Source organism: Limanda limanda, chromosome 14 (assembly GCF_963576545.1).
Source record: "Limanda limanda chromosome 14, fLimLim1.1, whole genome shotgun sequence".
NCBI lineage: Eukaryota > Metazoa > Chordata > Actinopteri > Pleuronectiformes > Pleuronectidae > Limanda > Limanda limanda.
The window spans coordinates 13,238,460-13,258,354 of record NC_083649.1 but is presented as its reverse complement, the minus strand read 5'-3'; the positions used below and the strand labels follow the sequence as shown (position 1 = coordinate 13,258,354).

At 44.1% G+C, this 19,895-nt stretch overlaps 1 protein-coding gene across 1 annotated transcript; it reads left to right on the top strand.

Moving 5' to 3' along the window:
• Positions 1-398: 398 nt before the first annotated feature.
• Positions 399-19,210, top strand: fgfr4 (fibroblast growth factor receptor 4). Its single transcript, XM_061086595.1, has 21 exons — positions 399-1,118; positions 3,382-3,599; positions 6,474-6,679; positions 6,799-6,949; positions 7,088-7,138; positions 8,107-8,376; positions 8,504-8,593; positions 8,709-8,875; positions 8,983-9,106; positions 9,956-10,146; positions 10,372-10,510; positions 10,644-10,837; positions 11,055-11,200; positions 11,514-11,635; positions 11,739-11,849; positions 12,211-12,401; positions 13,980-14,102; positions 14,778-14,848; positions 15,297-15,434; positions 15,779-15,884; positions 16,288-19,210. The coding sequence occupies exons 2-21, from the start codon at positions 3,512-3,514 to the stop codon at positions 16,462-16,464; spliced, it is 2,856 nt and encodes a 951-aa protein (XP_060942578.1). The 5' UTR covers positions 399-1,118; positions 3,382-3,511; the 3' UTR covers positions 16,465-19,210.
• The last annotated feature ends 685 nt before the right edge of the window (positions 19,211-19,895 follow it).

Here is a 19,895-nt window from a genome sequence, read left to right as displayed (position 1 = left end):
TCGTGTTTGCAGAGAGGACAATTAACCCGCGATAAATTATGAGTCGTCATAAATAAATAAAAAAAATCTGCGTGGCTGGCTTTGGCACGCGGCTCTCAGCGGGAGACGAACACAAATCAACACAATTAAAACAGTTAAGCATGGCTGCAACAAAATTAAAGTGAAGCAACCACTGGTTTCAACTTGAGCTGTGTGGCTGTGGAGAGGAGGGAGAGGCAGGGGGTCTTGGGTTTTATATGCCAACTCTTTGGAGAGATGGGGAGGGGGTGTTTTGTGTTGGGGTAACACAAGCGTACCCCTCCCCTCTCTCTCTCTCTCTTTTCTCCCTCTCCCTCCTCCCTCCTTCCTCCTGCTGCTCGCCTCGCCGCTCTCACACCATTGTTGTTGTGGCTGTCGTCCGGAGAGCAGCAGAGTGCTGTTGGAAGGGCCGCTGCTGTGTGCATGACGCGATCCCCCCTCTGCTGTTAGAAAGGAGACGGACTGAGGAGGCTGAGCTCCAGTGTTCAGCACCACAGCTCAGATCCCACCAGCTCAGATCCCACCAGGACAAACCCGCGGGGAAGAGGAACTCGCAGGAGCGCGCTGATGCGTAAAGACGCACGAAGACTTTTATCCAAGACAGTGTAATCGAGGAGGGACTTTGAACTGGGGGCGCGTTTTACCCTCCTATCAGACTCTTTCTCTCTTTCTCTCACATTCGGATCTTTTTTTTGAGACACCTCCAGAGCAGAGAAAGAGCGGGTGTTCACATGCGTAACTTTGCTTGCTGGCTCCGCGTTCTCTCTCCATGGATTTAACGCTGTGAGCCACCGCGGCTGCAGTGGACTTTGCCCCCGGGGATCACAGCTCCATCCGCCGGGCACCAGGAGAACCAGCTGTCGCTCATGTTCCAAGAAGGAGCTGCTGCTGTGTTTTTGATGGATTTATAAGCTCACCTCCGTGTTCAGCCGGATACTAAACAGCAGAGAACCCGCTCACAGACTGCTTTGAACAGGGGGGATACCGCAGGAATACAAGAGCTACAAATGAGGACTCCAGTGTTGACGCATATCGACCGGGACTGGGAGTGATTCCCCTTGGTGCCAGTCATCAACGGCGAGGACAGACCAGGAGGAAAGGTGGGTGAAAACAGAGACGGTGACAGCTGGAGATTCCTGGAGAGTTGTTTCATTCATTTTCGGCGGCTGTGGTGAAGTGAGGGTTAGATTTCAACTTGAAAAGTCACTTGAGAAAACTTTGTTTCCAAGCGTCAAATGGAGCCATTAAGTGGTTTTGTGCTTTTTCTTAATTTTAAAGAATTTTCTAGACAACATTTATTGATATAAAGCCGGAGAAGATACTTCACAGCTTGACCCAGAAACACACAGCAAATTACTGGATGAATCCACCTTTCGTACAATTAAAGCTGGGTTTTCTGAACTGGTTTTGATTTATGGCGAAGTTTTTGTTTTGGCAGTGCGCAGAGCCAATCAGGTCACCTATTAGACATTGAACCTTCCACTTGGACTATTTGTCAAAGCGGAGTTTGAACGTTGTGGAACCACAGACTATATTAAGCTCAAATAAAGACACTAATGTTATTAATTTCGTTTGTATTTCACTCTCATAACAGTGATAAAATGACATGGTGCGTAAATACAGAACCCTCTCTTGGATCGGGTCCCTGTCCAGAGGTAAATTGGAGAAATGTGGGTTTAATTGGAAGCTTTTAGAGTTTATTGATCTGAGGATGTGTCAGACAATACTCTGCTGAACTGATGCATTGACTGACAGACGGCGGGACACACGTGCCGGTCACTGTACCTATAAAACACACGCAGTGACAGGTCGGACTTGTTATAGGTGCATTCAACCCACAGGAGATTAGCGCATTCGTGGCTGATTTATTGACTGTGATTTATGTGCAGTAGCCAACATCAAACATTATTGTAAGAAAGTCCGCACAGTGACGCCCTTCTGTCCAGAAATAGTTTTTTTGGGGGGGGGGGGATGAAGAGTAGAATACAGTGGAAGTGTTTTGGCTCCAGCTGAACACAGCAGAGTGCGGCCGGCAGCGTGCCAGCGGAATTAGCAGCGGCAGGAGAAAAAAGTTTTCCAGTCCCTTAATTGAGAAAGAATACGTTTCATTCAGCAAGCTGGTTCTTTAAACGGTGTGTATGTGTGTGTGTGTGTGTGTGTGTGTGTGTGTGTGTGTGTGTGTGTGTGTGTGTGTGTGTGTGTGTGTGTGGGCGCGGCCTGCATGCATGGAGCGCAGGCACCAAGAGTCTGGCGCCTGTGCGCAGTCGGGCCGACTCGCCACAGCACAAGGATCACTGTATTATTCCTTCAGTGTCACAGTTTATAGTTTGACTGCGGAATGAGCGAGTGCATTTGGACCATTTGATTCTAAGATACCATTGTTATAATACCTTAATAACAACAATATTTAGTCATTGAATATCCATGCTAACAATATCAAACTTTTAGATGTACATTTTGGACATTGTGAGTTGTTATTTCTGTGAGGTTCTTTAATATCAATCAGAAAAATAGGTGTTCCAGCTAAAACATCAATGATTATTCGTTTAGTGAAGGGATCCGAACGTGATTTTTAAGTAATAATGCAAAAAATAATTATATAGTTCCAACTTTATAATTGAGAGATGTTTGTCATAAAGCATCCTGGGTTTTAGGAAACTGCGATGGATGTGTTTCACTTTATATTGACCAAGTAGTTAGTGGGTTGATTTGGAACATCTGTATATGGTCCATAAAATAGTCAGGTGTCATACCCAGTCAAATTAGTAAATATACCCCTGTTTGAGACTGAAGTGAAGTCACTAGATGCTCAAATTGAAAGATTCCTCTCTTGCCTACTAAAGCAAAGTTGCAGTATAGTGTTACGATGCAGCTCTAAGTACATTATAGTCCTGTTTTTGCTCCAGTGAACAGTCACATATTTTCATTAGTGCCGCGGCCTGTTTTGTTCTTCCACCACCTGAAGCCTCATCAGCTGCCGTGCAGTCGAATCTCCCCTGCTCCTTCAGATTCGGCAGCTTCCTGGCAGGTTTCGAGTGTTTTCCCAGTTAGGGCCCATTATCCCGGGGCCGACTGAGCACCATCCATTGACAAACAACAGGCGGTAACAGCCCTGCTCCTTATTCATGACGCAGGAGGGCCTGGACAATGTGAGGTGGACGGGACAGTTAGCGGGGACATCTGGTTAAGAATACAGCTGCTCACAGTCAAAACAGGCTCCGTCTTTAACTATCAGCCCCAACAATTGTTTGTGTTTTTTTTCTCTCCACATGGTTGAAAAGTGAACAGAAAAAGTCTGTGTCTTTGGCTCCGAGAATCCAGTTTCTGATCAGCCGTCTGCCGTGTGTTTGTTTGCCCTCACAGGATCCAGATTTAGAGACTTTGTGGGTTTCTGAGGATGCCAATGCCAAGGACCGGAGTGTGAGGCCCCATCAAGGCTTCCAACACATACTTCTACCTTGTAACCGCAAGACACACGCGTCACGTCCAGAAGATGGAGAGGGTCTGCACGTTCTGCGTTCTCCTGCTCTGTGTGATGGACAGAGTCTCGACCCGGGCCATTGACGAGAGAAGGACTAAAGGTAAGACCCGATTGGTTTTTGTTTTTCTACAGATGACAAAACAACACATATTCCATATCTCATCTGCTGATACACAACATTTTCGAGGGATCATCAGGTTTACAGACAGTTTCCCCTCACTTATCTTTGGAGGTTTGTAGAAATCTGGTTGCATCACTTCCTTCGCCAACATTTGCTTTAGAGATAAAGGTTCAACTCAAGAAGAAAAGGGTGTGTGTCAGCACTTGTATGTATCTGTGAAGGTTTCGATCGTTCCACTTTCGGGTCTTGTTTTAGCCGAGGAGATCCTGGTGACAGCAAAAATGACAGGGAGGCTGAAGCCATGTCTTGGAATGAGTGAAGGGGGAGGAAAAAAAAGGCTCTCAGTGTTTTGGCTGCTGTAAACTGTGCTACCTGATCCATCCGAGGCCCTGGGGCTCGGAAGTGTAAATCTGCCTGGCTGCATGCCAGCTGTAGAGGATGAAGAGGGGCGGGCGGGGGGGCATTACAGGGGCTCTTTCATTGATGCTTTTCAAAAAGACGTCGATGCAATAAATCAGTCGTCAGTTTAAAATTCCATCAAAATGTTTTTATTGAGTGCACTGGAGGTCTGGAGTGTTTAACAGAGCTAGCACTTTTCAACATTAAACATATGATTGTGATCATTTTGCAATGAGGGAACTGGTTGTGTTAGACAGATTAATAGGAAGCATTTTTGAAACCTGTGCGTGGTTTGATTAAAGACAAACTGGATTGTCGTCCCGAGGCGTCGGGCTCAGAAGTTGCCTCTTTTCCTTCTTGGTGGCCCCACTTTGTACTGCTGGGCCAAGCTGGGGCTTGCTCTGCAGACCATAATGTGCTGGAAACACCTCGCAGGTTAATTTAAAGTAAAGAGTCAAAGTGGGACAGATAACACAGAGATATGTTGGTCGTAAAACATGAAGATTCCACCAGTGGAGACATCAGCTCAACTTAATTGAGCCCCCCGAAGGAGATGATGGTTTTTTTTGATCATTCCAAAAAAAATGTTTAAAAAGGAAGCCTCAGTCTCCACAAGCAAACGTCCTTGTAAGTGTTCTGTGGCTCAGTGGAACAGCCTGAGGTTTCTTTTAGGATTTTTCACAAATAAAGAAAATGCAGTCAGTATAGGCCACTGCATCCTGGATGGACTGATGGGTCCAGATGGTTGTGTCACAAGCTGAGATTCAATTCTACCATGAATCAAAGTTTCAGTAAATTCATCTAATTGTTGATTAATATGTAAATGTCAGAGAAAACGTTGCTTTAGTTGAAAAGAGAAGATAATGACAGATTTCAGGAGACAGAGGGACACATTCGTCTGACAGGGTTGATTTCATACATATAACAGAGCTTATCGAGTTTCTTTTTGTTTTGTCAGTCATATTGCCAAATCAGATACAGCCCTATTAAACCGCTGAGCTCTCTAACTATAATTATACATTTCTAATTTATGTTTGATGTTACAAACCCACAAAGGATACATGGAAAGGTGAATCTTGGCAACAAAAATCTCACTCACATTAACCCAAACTATGGAAATTAGCCAAATTCTGCTTTTACACCCTTATCAGGGCATGACGAGCTAGAGTTTTATCTTTATATATTCATACATACAGTGACACTTAAAGATATATATTATACCAGAGAACTGTAAAGTAAAACCTTTAAACTGACCTGATTGGAGTCAATTCTGTAAATCCTGAGGGAGAGTAGCCAATCTGGAACAAGACAGGAAGTTCTCCTGGTAATAATTTGGTATGAAGTACATATTATTGGGCTCTGCTGGCTCGGGGCATGAATGCCTCCTCATTGTCCCGACTGGTTTCCACTGATGGATCCGCTGCCAGCGCCGCCGGCTGGGTGACTGCCTGGCTCGCACCAGCTGAGCGGTTTGTTTGTGTTGTGTTGTGTTTTGTTTGCCCCCTCGCCTCTGGGTGACAACTCACACTCTGCCGCAAGTTCAACTGCAGGGCACCAGCCCTGTCTCTGCAAGTTCATTAGCATGGCTGCAAGTGTGTGTGTGTGTGATTTACTGTTGATTACTAGTTCTACTGTGCTCAAGTTTGCTCCATTAGAGGGAAACAAGTGGCCTGTTGGGATCTCATATATTTAATATAATGAACCAAGTAGACACAGTTTCTTAAACGAAAACAGATTGAATGATAAGTGCGCTCACATTATAACTCACCACCAAGACCTTTCTATCAGTCCGCTCTCCTTTTGGCTGCTTTGACCAATGAAAGATTCTAGATTCTAATTCACGAGGTTGTAGCCGAGTATTTGTTCCTGAAAGCATCGCCTCTATGTGTGCTCTGGGCGATTGGGAAAAAAAGCAGCACTTCACTCCGACAAGGGAACAGATTGCCTTTTCACTAAGCACTCGCAGGAAGCAATCAGACAGAAAATTGCCCTGGAAAATTGCTCGTTCTGAGTGACTGACCAGTAAGCGAGGTCCCTGGCCAGGGCGGACATATGCTCCAACAAGTGAGCAGGCAAGCACACAAATGGACAAGTGACCCACTGAATGGATAGCACTGTGGCTGATGGTGACACGATAGTAGCCGTGTTATCACGGCTCTCTATCTCCAGTTCTTGTTAGTATTAAATGTCAGTGGTTGTTAAGGAACATGCTGTTCTGCTGCCAAACCTTTCAGAGGTAAACTGAAACTGGCTGATTGTGTTTTGACAATTTTCGTCTTGTTAACTTGGGGGGCACTCAGACCAAGCAGGCTTGTTATGAATATTCAGGGCTCTAGATTATGTTAAAAAACTGTATGACAACACCAAATTACTCATCCAAAGTGAAAATCTTAAAAAAAACACAACAAGGTGAACATTTTTTAATTATTTACTATCTTTCCTGTTTTTTCTCAGCTCCTCTAGGTTCTCCAGTTTTGCGGATCTCCAGGCCTCTGATAGTGCCAGGTTATCCAGAAAACACCACAGCGGTGGTGGGTGGTCAGGCAAATCTGGTGTGTAAAGTCCACAGGCCGACATCCACCAAGGTGCAGTGGTTGAAGACGGATGTCAGTGCCCCAGGACGAAACCAGGGAGGACCGCCACACATCAGAGCTCTGACCGTAAGAAACCAACATATTCCACAAAAATCTGCAGTTTTATATATGTTATACTTGGACAGTATATTGATTCTCTTATCATCATATAAAAAAGTTGTTTAAATAAGCTCTCTTCAACGCAGGCCCTGCAGAGCAATGCATCCAAGGTGTACACCCTGCATCTGTTCAACATCACGTTGGAGGATGCAGGAGAGTATGTCTGCATGGCCGAGAGCATTCACGCAGGAGAGACGGTACAGGCCATGCAGTCGGCGTGGCTGGACGTCCTGCCTGGTGAGACACACACTTAAATTACTAGTTTCTATAATTGTGACAATGGCTGGACAGCTTCGTCTAAAGTTTCCCAAAGCAGCACAATAGGGCATTCATCCTAGAGCATAGTTGTCTAACCTCAACTCTTCTCTTCTGCAGGAACCATCATTTCCCGAACAGAGGACCTCACTGCTGCTGAAATCCCCACAGGTTAAACCATTTTCTGATATCTTTGTGGGGGTGTTCTCTCTGGTAGGGTTAGCGATGAACTGCGTTGTGTTACATCGACAGGTGTTCCTATAAGTTTGTCTACCCTTTTCAAATCTCCATACAACCCAATAAAGGTCAACAGCACCACAAACTATTCCCTCCATAATGATCTTAAAGTGTAATCAACACTTCTTCAACTCAGTTTTAACGAAAACTAAACATTAAAACCTTTATTTAGTCAAAGCTACATGTTTTTTTAGTGCAGCTATGACAATTACTATCTTTTTCACTGATTGAAGTGAAGGCACTGGCTGACAGTTAATCCATTCTGGTGTCAAACAAGTTTGTAAATCCCTGAAAAGAGAGATCCGACTGTTGAGGGCAGTATGGCGGCCATCTGTGCCAGCTCAATCACCAGTGTCCTCTTCTCCGGGCTTGAGCGATCGTCTTTCCTTCCCTCCGCTCACTTAGATCTCCAGTGAACCTTCACCGCCCCTCAGATTCACGCTCCGTCCACTGTCATGCTGCAACATGTTCATTAGCCTCAGCTTCTCTTCATCCTTGTTTCTTTTCTTGGTCTTTTTTTTTTTCCGAGTTCGCGGCGCAAGCTAGATCGCTCTCAGTCTCACAATAATCCACAGAGGAACAAAAAGATGAGGAGGGGGAGTGGTGGGGTGGAGGGGGGCGCTGGGTCAGTTAGACCTCCCTGATCTCCATGGTAATTTCATTGTGTGTGAGTGTGGGGAAGGGAGGTGACGGGGCGGAAGAGTTGAAGGTCATAGTTGAGGGGGTGGCTGTGCTTAGAAGAAGAGATGAAGAAAATTACTTGTTGGCTGGTTCTCTCTTTGTGGGTATATAAGTTAGAGACCAAAATAAATAGAAAGATGATGATATGTTGAAACAATAAGAAGTAAAGTATGCCTCGTGAACATCAAAATAAGAGGGTTTTTGATGTTTGGTTTCAACAGAAGTTCTGGAGGAGCTGAGCGAGGAAACCACAGAGCATCTCCTTTTAGAGCCGGGCAACGTGCTGAAACTGCGTTGTGACATGAGCACCCGGCCCGGCATGGCAGTTAACTGGTACAAGGAGGGAGTCCGTGTTATGCCTACACCCCGGATCCAGATCCGCGGCATCATCATGGAGATCACAGACGTAACATATGAGGATTCAGGCGTTTACGTTTGCGTTCTCCGCGGAACCAAAGATCCTGTGAGAAACTTCACCATCACCGTAACAGGTGAGGACACTGACACTGTGGTGTATTGCATTAAAACCTGTCAGGGTTAGATTAGGGATTAACGTGGTTGAGGTTATTTCTGTGTCTGTTTATCTCCTCATTTTGACTTTATTTTTCATGTCTCCAGACTCGTTGGGGTCAGGGGACGATGACGAGGACAACGGCTTGGAGGACTCATCAGCTGAGATCGAAGATGACCAGGTTTACTTTTCCAGAGGTGAGTTGCTTGTTTGCCTAGTAGCTGTAATCGTTGAAGATTTAGTACAACTCAATGTTCAGACTTCATCAGAACATGTGGCTAATGGCTCATTGGCTTGTCTTTGTTCATTCAGGTCCTTATTGGACCCACACCCAGCGAATGGAGAAGAAGCTGTACGCCGTCCCCGCAGGCAACACAGTAAAGTTCCGTTGCCCAGCCATGGGGAGCCCCATGCCAAACATTCGCTGGCTGAAAAATGGACGTGAATTCAGAGGAGAGCATCGCATTGGGGGCATTAAGGTTAGAACAGTTGTAGAGTGTGATAATTATTTGTTCAACTACTATTTATGCTTCATCATTCTCCAAGTTTCTATCTTAACCAATCTTCTTTGGTTTTTCTGTGGTAGCTGAGACACCAACACTGGAGCCTGGTGATGGAGAGCGTTGTTCCTTCAGACAGAGGAAACTACACCTGTGTGGTGGAGAACAAATACGGCTCCATCACTCACAGCTATGTCCTCGATGTCCTCGGTAAGACATGATGATGTACAAACATCTGTTTATGTGTTTGTGTCTCAATACTTAATTACTGTCCCCTACTAATGCTTAGGGATTATTCTTTAACCCTAAATTTCGGTACCTTGAGATAAGCTGATAATATTTATGGCAGCAATAGCAACAATTATTAGTCTTCAAATAAAAGCCTCCAGTCAGAGAGAGGTGAGAACCAGAGGGGTGAGCAGGAGGTGACAGGGGCGCCTGGCGTCCTCCCTGCCGGGCAGGATGTGGACAGTCAGGCGTCCACACCAGTTTTCTACCTGACCTGTCACAGCAGATCAAGGGCTGCAGTTTATTTGTTCATTTGTCCGCTGCCTGTCCAGCACGGGGTCAGTTTCTGTCCTCGGCGACGGGGGGAGAGGACTAACGAGACAACTAACGAGATCAGAGAGCGAGAGTAGCCGCAGATCAAAGAGACCCGGCAACCAGCTGACAAAGAGCCACACTAATGGAACCAATTTCCATCCCAAAATGACATTTCTGCTCTTTTGCCAGCACACAAACACATTATAGGTGATAGTGGCTGTTGGTCATTTTTAGACATTTGTTTGCATGACTGTTAAATGGTCAAATATCTGGATGTTTTAGCCACAGTTCGGTAATATTCCAGTTTGTCCCTCCTGCACAGACTCCTAATGTGAGGGGTGTTTCTGAGACTTGCAGAGTTAAACCCTGCTTGGCAGATCAGATTCTCTGTCTCCATGTTTCAGGATCACCTTTGAACTGTTGCTCTGAGAAGAAAGGGAATCCTTTCAGCCCTGATTGGTTCCTCTGGAGTCTCTTCACTTTACTCATGTCTTCACCGATATGTTCCCCACACAGAGCGCTCCCCCCACAGGCCCATCCTGCAGGCCGGTCTACCAGCCAACACTACAGCAGTGGTAGGCAGTGACGTCCAGTTCCACTGCAAGGTCTACAGTGATGCTCAACCTCATATCCAGTGGCTCAAACACATAGAAAGAAATGGCAGCCGCTATGGTGCGGACGGGACACCTTACGTTCAAGTTCTCAAGGTTGGTGACATACATCAGGTGTTTTGATCAGTAGAGTACAAACTCTGCTTTGAAATGTTAAGAGTTCCTGCAAAATTTGTCAAAATAACTGCTGTTATTACTGCTACTAAGTGTTTGCTTCTGTTTCTTTGAAAATAACAAAATGGAGGACTGGGAAGGCATTGAATTTGAATAATTGTTGTTAACTAATCTTTTATGTCCTTTTCCTGCTCATGTTTTTTGAAGACTGGCAGTCTGAACATGTCAGAAGTGGAGGTGCTGTACCTGTCCAAAGTTACCATGGAGGATACTGGAGAGTACACCTGTCTGGCTGGAAATTCTATTGGTTTTGCCCATCAATCTGCTTGGCTGACCGTCCTCTCAGGTAAACGACAGAGGCGACTGAAGGCAATACGACTTAGCGCTGGGAAGATGTTACTTAGTTGCATGCCCTGTTGTGGTGTCAACAAATCTTGAACATAAGTATCTAAAGCATTTTTGGTCAAATCTTTCTACAGAGGAGGAAGCAGCTGATGCCTTGGACACCTTGGAGACCAAGTACACCGACATCATCATCTACGCCTGTGGTTTCCTGGCTCTGATCATGGCCATCGTCATTGTGGTGTTGTGTCGAATGCAGGTCCACCCCAGGAGGGAGCCGTTTGATGCTCTTCCTGTCCAGAAGCTCTCCAAGTTCCCTCTTCGCAGACAGGTATGTTGGGGAATTCAGTCTTTGTTATCTAACAGATGCTTTGTCAAATTGTCGATGACCTGCAGTCAGGGTATGTTTGAATGTTCTTACAAAGCAAGTATAAATAGCTTGCAGTGGTCAATGGGGTCAATGGCTGTTCCAAATTTCAAAACTTGAAACCTTCCTGTATGTTACTTGTTGTTAACTAAATTATAATTGTCTGCATCTCCTCTTACAGTATTCAGTTGACTCCAACTCATCAGGGAAGTCCAGTGCGTCTCTGATGAGAGTGGCTCGCCTTTCGTCCAGCTGCTCTCCCATGTTGGCTGGAGTAATGGAGTTTGAGTTGCCTTACGACCCAGACTGGGAGTTCCCCAGAGAGAAGTAAGATACAGCTAATATTTTTGGAATGAAATAACACCTACTCTTCAATTGAATTTAGTATGAAAAGGATTTGTGTTGGCCGGTTATAAAGAGAGACGGAGGGTCACTAAATTTAGCTTGGCCGCCGGGATCCAGACTAATTTAAACATTGTATTCTTGCAGCATGTGGGGACCTAAAAAGAATCAAGTCTGCAGCCCATTTTTGGCTCTTCCCAACCCATGTTTTAAGAAACCAGAGCCCCAAATTATGTATATGTACAGTTTGCATTTGGATAAACTTATTTTGACTAACTCTCAATCTTTCTTTCTCTAGTCTAACATTGGGCAAACCTCTTGGAGAAGGCTGTTTTGGGCAGGTGGTCAGAGCTGATGCATATGGCGTCAGCAAGGATGGTACAGAAGCGGCCAACACTGTAGCAGTTAAGATGCTCAAAGGTAGGAATGACATGATACAGCCACAAAAATACTCCCAAAGAATCGCTAACGTCTGCTGTCAGTGACAAAGTCATGGTTGTTTAAATGTACATTTTTCCCTCAGATGATGCCACAGACAAGGATCTGGCAGATCTCATCTCGGAGATGGAGCTGATGAAAGTGATGGACAAACACAAGAACATCATCAACCTGTTGGGAGTCTGCACACAAGATGGTGAGTTTTTGATACAAGACTAAAAACTTTTATTATTGCATACCTGTTAATTTAATTAAATGTAACTGTTTGCTTCTGGTTCATCAAATACAACTGATCTTGGCTCTTGAGCTGATGTTTATAGCAATAAGAAAAGGACAGCATCTCCCTTATTAACGCAAATGACGTCACACACACACACACACACCCTTATTTTCGACAGAAAACAATGCCTTTCCATTATCTTGCTCCATTGTTATTGTAAATCTAAACCCACCAGCCTAATCTAGTCGGTGTTTCAACTTTGGTGGTCCCAACCCAGAAGGCTCAACCAACAATAGTAACAACCCCGTCCTTCCTTCTGCTTGTGTTCTCCCCTCAGGCCCTCTGTACGTTCTGGTGGAGTATGCCTCCAAAGGGAGTCTGAGGGAGTACCTGAGGGCCCGGCGACCTCCAGGCATGGACTACACCTTTGATGTGACCAAGGTGCCTGAGGAGCAGCTCACCTTCAAAGACCTTCTGTCCTGTGCCTACCAGGTGGCCAGAGGGATGGAGTACCTGGCCTCTAAAAGGGTACGTTCACTTTTAAAGAGTTAGAGGCTATAGCACCGGTGTTTCTGAGTATCTGTTGGTCATTTATTTGTGTTTGTTTGTAGAGTTGCTCTATGTGGCCATGGAGTTGATTTACAATTAAATACCAGTTAACAAGAGTGTAGCAGAAACTACTTGCATGACTGCATGGCTCCACTTATAACTTCTAATATAAACAGTAGAAATTATAATTGTTCACTGTAATGCAAGCCAGGTGGTGGATTTATGGATTGGGGTGCTCTCACATTATAAGCTTCAGCCCCATTTGGGATGTTTACATATCAATTTTCATTACAGTTTCATGTGGCCACGTCCCTGGGAAGGAAAAATACAGCCACAAAATGAAAGCAGGATTGCAAAATGCTCAATATTTTTGGATGTCTCGATTTTATAAGGGGCTGTAATATCAGAAGTTTGGTTTTGACTTGAAGGGAAGTGTGATTATCATCAAGTTCCTTTTTGTGATTCTGTTTTTTTTATATGAGCACTTGGCCTTCAGATGAATGAGCTTGGTTCAGACGGTTTGGAATGGCAGCTCCATTTCTTTCCTTTCCCCCCCATCTCTCTTGTCGTCCTCTTCCCATGTGTCTGTCCCTTTCGTTCCTTTCTTTCCATGCCCACCCCCTGTGTTTGAGGTCCTTTCATTTTCCCAGCATGCACTCTGTCTGTGTGCTTCTTATCAACACGTCTCTTTGTCTGCCAGCCGGTGTCTCAGACAGGCATTCCTGAACAGAAAGCTGTGGCAGCTTCAGCCCTGTTTACTCTCCTCCATCCATCTGTCTGTCCCTCCATCGCCGGGCTTTGTCCTTTTTAGCGCTGCCATAAATCTGTTAGCAAACAGGCAGCAGAGCCATCGTTTGGGTGTAGGCATCAGGTTTCTGGCTCTACGGCCTCCGAAGAATGCAGAAGCCTGAAACTAACCCTCCATTATGGGGAGACCCACAAACCAAGACTGGTTCATTTCGCATGTCCCCACAAATCCCACATCTATTTCGAATGAAAACCAAAATAAACTTAATGACATCCATTCAATGTGGGCAAACAGGGCCTTTCTTTTTTCACCCTCCCAAATAGTTGTTTTTTTCTTCAAACTCTGGGGTTTCTATATAAAGACATTTTAATTTTGTTGCATTCTATAAACTGAGGCCCTGTGTGTTGAATTTAGTCTCCTGAGTCTATTGCAGAGAATAATTCCTACCTTCCATACCCTCATGTTTTTGCCTGGTCTCTCCAAACCACAGCCTGGAGCAGACAGAAACATGTCATATTACAAGTGTAAATTGAAAAGAATACAAAACCCTGGGAAAATAAATTTAGTTCTTGTATGGTTTGAAATGTAAATGAATGCCTTTGCCAAAGGGAGAGCAGATACACCACAGGGAGAAAAGAAACAAGAAAACAATGTATTCGGCCCAAATTTCCTCAATTAAATCTCTGAGCACATTAGCCAGGACCATTTCAACTTTATGCTAATCTTCTAATCTGGAGACCCAGCAGTGGCCTAAAGCTCATTTTCAGGGCTTTTGTCATACTTAAATTCCCCCTCTCCTCTCTCCGCAGTGCATCCACAGAGATCTGGCAGCCAGAAACGTTCTGGTGACAGAGGACAACGTGATGAAGATCGCCGACTTTGGCCTGGCCAGAGGAGTCCACCAGATCGACTACTACAAGAAAACCACCAACGTGAGTGACAGTTGTACAGCGCCACTCATTTTCAGGAATCCCAGTGACTCCCGTGACTTTCCAGTGGTTGAATTTTCCACCAGCTAATATGTGGGACAGTCGAATTACCACCCTTCTTTTATTTTTCCAGAGTCCAAGCTAAGATGTTGTCATCTTATAACAGATTTGAGAGGGGAAATATTTCCCTGCTTTTCTTGAATGCATTTTCCTAAATGTTCAGCCCCAAGTTATGGTTGTTGCTTTGAATGTAAATCAGGTAGAAGATCAGATGTCTAAACCTCTGACCTTCCCTCAGGGAAAATAAAGGAAACATCAAGATATCTGGATTGTTAAAAGGTTAAAGGGTAAAGCTGGTTGTTTGTAAAAAAAAAAAAAAAAAAAAGTCCTCTCCAACCCTGCTTGTAAACATGTCTGCTGCCCAGCCAGGTTCCTCCTGCCTGGCTCCTCTAACAGCTTTAATACTCCCCAAGACAGATGTCTGATGTTTTCCTCTGATTGGCAGCAGCCTTAATGGGACTTAATTTGTAAAGAGGGGAGACTGGGAGGGAGGAGGGGGAGGATTGTGAGGGGGGGCATGGAGAGACATGGAGTGAGAGTGTGTGGTGTAAAAAAAAATGTTTACAGTGAGACAAAAAAAGAAAAATGGGTCTTAACGTTTCCATGTCTGCTCTGCAGGGACGGCTGCCGGTGAAGTGGATGGCACCAGAGGCCTTGTTTGACAGAGTCTACACACACCAGAGCGACGTGTAAGTTCCACTTCTGATTAGTCTCGGCCGCAGGAAAACTTGAAGTGCTTTCCAGAAAAGACTTATATGTCAGCTGTTGTGATTGTGTGTGTTATACATCTTGTACACCAGAAATAGCAGGTACATGCAGGTTTTTAGTTAACACACTCATAAAGGCAACTCACTCTTTAAGTACACCAACGTTCATGACTGTTTGATGCACGTCATAATGCAGCATCATCATCCAGATTGTAGAAATAAAGATGAGGTTAGAAATTATCGTTTTCACCCATGTGTTTCTATCACTGTCGATAAAAACCTAAAATGTTGAGTCAATCAGACCCGGTAGTGAATTCCGATTGTATCCATTCCCATTACCAATGAAAACTAGGCGTAAAGTTAAATTGATGTCTGTCAGGCTTCATTCATCCATGTGTCTTATCATTAATCATCTCTCTCCTGTCCCCAGGTGGTCGTTCGGCGTCCTGATGTGGGAGATCTTCACGTTGGGAGGCTCGCCGTACCCCGGCATCCCAGTGGAAGAGCTCTTCAAGCTGCTGAAAGAAGGACATCGAATGGACAAACCCTCCAACTGCACACACGATCTGTAAGCACGAGCTCTTCCTTTTTATTTTCCACTGTTAGCAGCCATGCCCGTTTACGCCAACATCCACACCAGCCAGAAGAGTCTTACATTAGGCCTATAAGCCACTTTGTGAAATGTGTTTAGTCAGGAGGAAAGTTATTTCTATATATTTGCTGTGGTGAGCTTTGTGCTCACAGCTTATTTCCAAGAGTGTTTGTTGGGAAAATAAATATGTTTTAGGGGCAAATGTAACTTCAACCAGCCACTTTATCTCTGAAATATACTTCTCACATCTTTTCCGACGTCATCTGTGTTAAAAGTTTCTCAATAAGTGCAGAAATAATTTTGCCGTGTTTTTTCCGCAGCTACATGATGATGCGTGAGTGCTGGCATGCTGTCCCCACCCAGAGACCAACCTTCAAACAGCTGGTGGAGGAGCTGGACAAAGTGCTGCTGTCCATCTCTGATGAGGTGGGCTTCAAACACACACACACAAACACTCACACACAAAAACATGCAGACACGTTAACGGATCCACTTGTGAAGATCCATACACGCATTTTCCTCTTCTTCTCCGTCACAATCTGCTGTCCAGATGTTTTCGGGACACCATACAGAGCAGATTTTTAAATGGCAAGCAACACAACTCTGTCTAAAATGCTTTTGTAAAAAGCCAAAACTCTTCCAGCTTAAATTGGAATTGTTGATTATAAAACGTCTGTCTATAGTGATGTGGTGGACTAATGAAAAGCAGTCTGGCCGCCATTGAGAACTTGCCAAATTGGATTTCCTATTCAATTTATTTTGTTGACTATTTTAGAAATAATTAAATGTGTATTTTCCTGGTTTTCTTACAAATTTCCTCTCCCCTCAGTACTTGGACCTGTCGACGCCCTTCGAGCAGTACTCGCCATCATGTGAGGACACATCCAGCTCCTGCTCCTCTGACAACGACTCAGTTTTTACCCATGATGCCTTGTCCACAGACCCCTGTCTCCTGGGCTACCAGGATGTGCGTTCCCGGATAGATATGAAGAAAGCACTCCGATAGGAACCCGCACATAAACACACATGAACGACTTTGGGCTTTCAAGTAAAGCAACACATCTACTGGCAGCCACACTGGAGGTCCACTACAGCATTTCTAAAGTTAAGGCAAAGCTTTAATTCCCATTAGGTTTTACATTGGACCTCCATTACGGCGCCAGACAAAGCCCTTAGATGTAGGTGGGCATCTGTTACACACAAATACACACAAAGACACGTGTGCACATGGAGCACTGAGGCCAGTGAGCTTCATTACTAGGTGGAGTTAAGTAGGAAAACGTTTCATCCTGGGCAGAAGAACGAGCAGAAGAAAAGACGACAAACAAAACATGGTACTTTGGACTATCAGCTCTGGCACGGTGCCCGAGAACAGCTGTAACGTTGGAAAACTGCGGCACTAAACACACCCGAAGAGACCCCGGTACTCAAAACAGCTCGAAATGCTTTCTTTGATCAAGTCTCCTTCAGAGAGGCCAAGGACAATGATCTCCTCTCATAAACTCAACCAGAAACCAGGGTTTGAAACCCCGGTGATAAAGACATTTTAACATGAAAAAAAAAAAGATTTATTTTGCTATGATAAAAAAGAAGAAACTGATTGTTAAATATAAATCTCTCTATATAAGATTATTTTACTTTTGTGTTGCTTATTTAAAAAGAAAAACGGTCTTAAATCTCAGGATCTCTCGTGCTAAGAACTTGCTGTTGCATCAGTAAAGTGCCTGAAGTTATAATTTTCCTGTGAAGATATTAGAATATAAAAATATTGTATGTACATATCAGCAGCAGAAAGACGATTGCCTTATATAAATTATTCTGAATGACACAGAAATGAAGGTTAGTGTAGGCAAAAAGGAGAGAGGGATTTAATCAAGTGTTTCCAGTGCCAAACCTGTCGCCGCTGTCACTGTCTATGTTCAGGTTTCATTCCAAAATGACACAAATCACGATTTCTTAACACAAACATTTTGACTATTGACCTCTATTAATTTGACTTTTCCAGACATTAAACCCAAATGAAAATAGGAAATCTACACACAGCATTGGGGTGACTCCCAAATCACGACACTAGATGTCGAAATTCGATAAACATTGTCTTAAAACAGCCTCACATGTTACGTCAACAAATAACCACAATTTCCATTGACGTCCTCAAATGTTTGTGGTAAAAAAGAAAATACTGTTTGGGACTTGAATAATGGTTTAAAGTTTTTGGAATGAAACCCCCCATTTATGATTTTGTACTGAACTGCTGCGGCCTCAAGCCCAAGAAAACAATGTGTGGGTAAATATCAGAAAGAGCCCAGTTATTGTTGCTGTTGTCGGACGAAAACCACAGATTTTCAAAACCATTTGGACATGAAGTAAAAAATATTTCTCTCCCAGCTTCTCACGGCTGAAACGAAGTTGGATCAGGTCTCCGAACCCCTAAAGGTCAGGAGACAGACTCGTTTACAAGTAAAGACGACCACGTGAACTGTCCTGAGACAACATCTTGTGGTCTTCCTCTAACAACAGCTTTCCTCAGTCTGCGCCCATATCGCTGTATTGTCAGTGACAGTAGTGTGTCCGTGGTGGGACTCGTCCTGAAAGGAGGACTGACGATTCGGCTGTGTGGGGACTCTGTGGGGAGCTGGGCCGGGCTGGGCCACTGTCACTGCTGAACAAGGAGAGGAGATCAGGGAGGGGGGGGCACTGAATGTGAAAGCCAGTGTGATTGATTTCAAATAGAGGAGAAGGGGGAGGGAGCCTCCTTTGTCTGGCTGTAACCCCTCACCCAACCCAATCTGTTGGTGAGGGGTCCTCAGGTCCGCAGCCTGGCCGGACAATGAAGGCTTTGCAGGCTTAATGGGTGCGACTACGGACCAGAGGGAGTTTTTTGGGGGGGTGGTGGCGGTGTGGGGATGGCTTGGGCCTGTTTGCAAATGAAGAGGCTCTTATTATGCTAATGTCTCCTCTTCTCTCCCAAAACGCCCCTATCTTTATCCAAGGCCACCATCTTTTAAATGACAAATCTTAACTCACGTTTGCTGCTCTACCGCCAGCACCAGCTGCAGAAATGTCCCCAGTGGTGTAAAAAGCCAACTGGGTCCCAGTCCACCGCCTGAACCTGGCAGAACAATTCAGACACAGACACAATAACCATTGACAAAATTGACATGGTGAAATATCTGTCTCAAGATCTATGGAAAACACAAAGAAGCACATTCAGTAATTGTAACGGCTCATTTGAATTAATTGATTTCAGTCTGAAATTTGGTTACTTTCAAAGCTGGTGAAACACAAAACCTCTTTCGGCCTCCCAGAAAGAAATTTAATTCGGCTAATCTCGCCATCACAACTTGCTCCATTACTCTCTCCTCCTTTTTTCCCGTCAGATTCTGTAAAGTTTCGTGTTTTCATTCCAAGAAGCTTTAAATTCATCATTAAGTAATCTTACCATGTGCAAACCCAGTCAAGCATGTTGTCTAAGAAGGATTAACATATCAACTCTGCTCATTTTGTTTGCATTTCATGCTGCCAGTCACCTCGTGACAGCTGGTGTCGCTCATTTTGGAATGAAGCTCTTTTACATTTACATGAAGTGTCCGGACACATATGCATCTCTACATTCCAGTTATCCCAGATACAAAATTGTAAACAATCACAATGTTCTTAAACATTTTCCTCAAGAGAATTATTTTAGAAATATCTAATTTATTTGTTTATTGTTGTGTTTTTATATGAAATAAAGTATAATTTAAAACAAAGCCGCTCTGTTTCTCTGCCTCTGTGTTTGCTTAGAGAAGTTGCCGCTGAGTCTGACAGGCTGGAAAATAACCAGACTCAGTGTGGAAGCCAAGAAAATGCCCTGATTCAGGGCAAGTTGTTATCGCTCTCATCAGCTAATACTGGCCACACTGAGGTTTTTATTTGAAAACTGCAAAAACAGTTGAGTTCTTTATTTGCATTCGGAACGGTGGGGGAAAAGGTCAAGGCCCCAGGAACAAGTTAGTAAGCTTGTCCGAGGTTGAAATATAAATACTCCTACAACTTTTACTTAAACTACAACTGCAACAACTACTACTACTACATATAATGATAATAATAACAATAATGATAGTGTAATTGACTGCAATGGAAACAGAATTATTGATTAAGTTGTTGCATAATTATCTGATAGAAGATAAAAACATGGGATCTGTGTGAATCAATGAGATTAAAATATTCCTCCAACTTGAAGTTAAAGACAAACATCGTATGTCCTCATGGTTTCCCATAGTTTGAGGATTTACATTGGACTGGACACGTGTGTGTTCCATTGACGCTTGACAGACGCTTGGTGCTGATGCAATCACCATAACAACAACAATTTGTCTCAAGTAACCAGATTATAGGACAGAAAAATAGGTGGACACCCCCCAAGACAGTGAAAAAGCAAAACTCCAACAGACT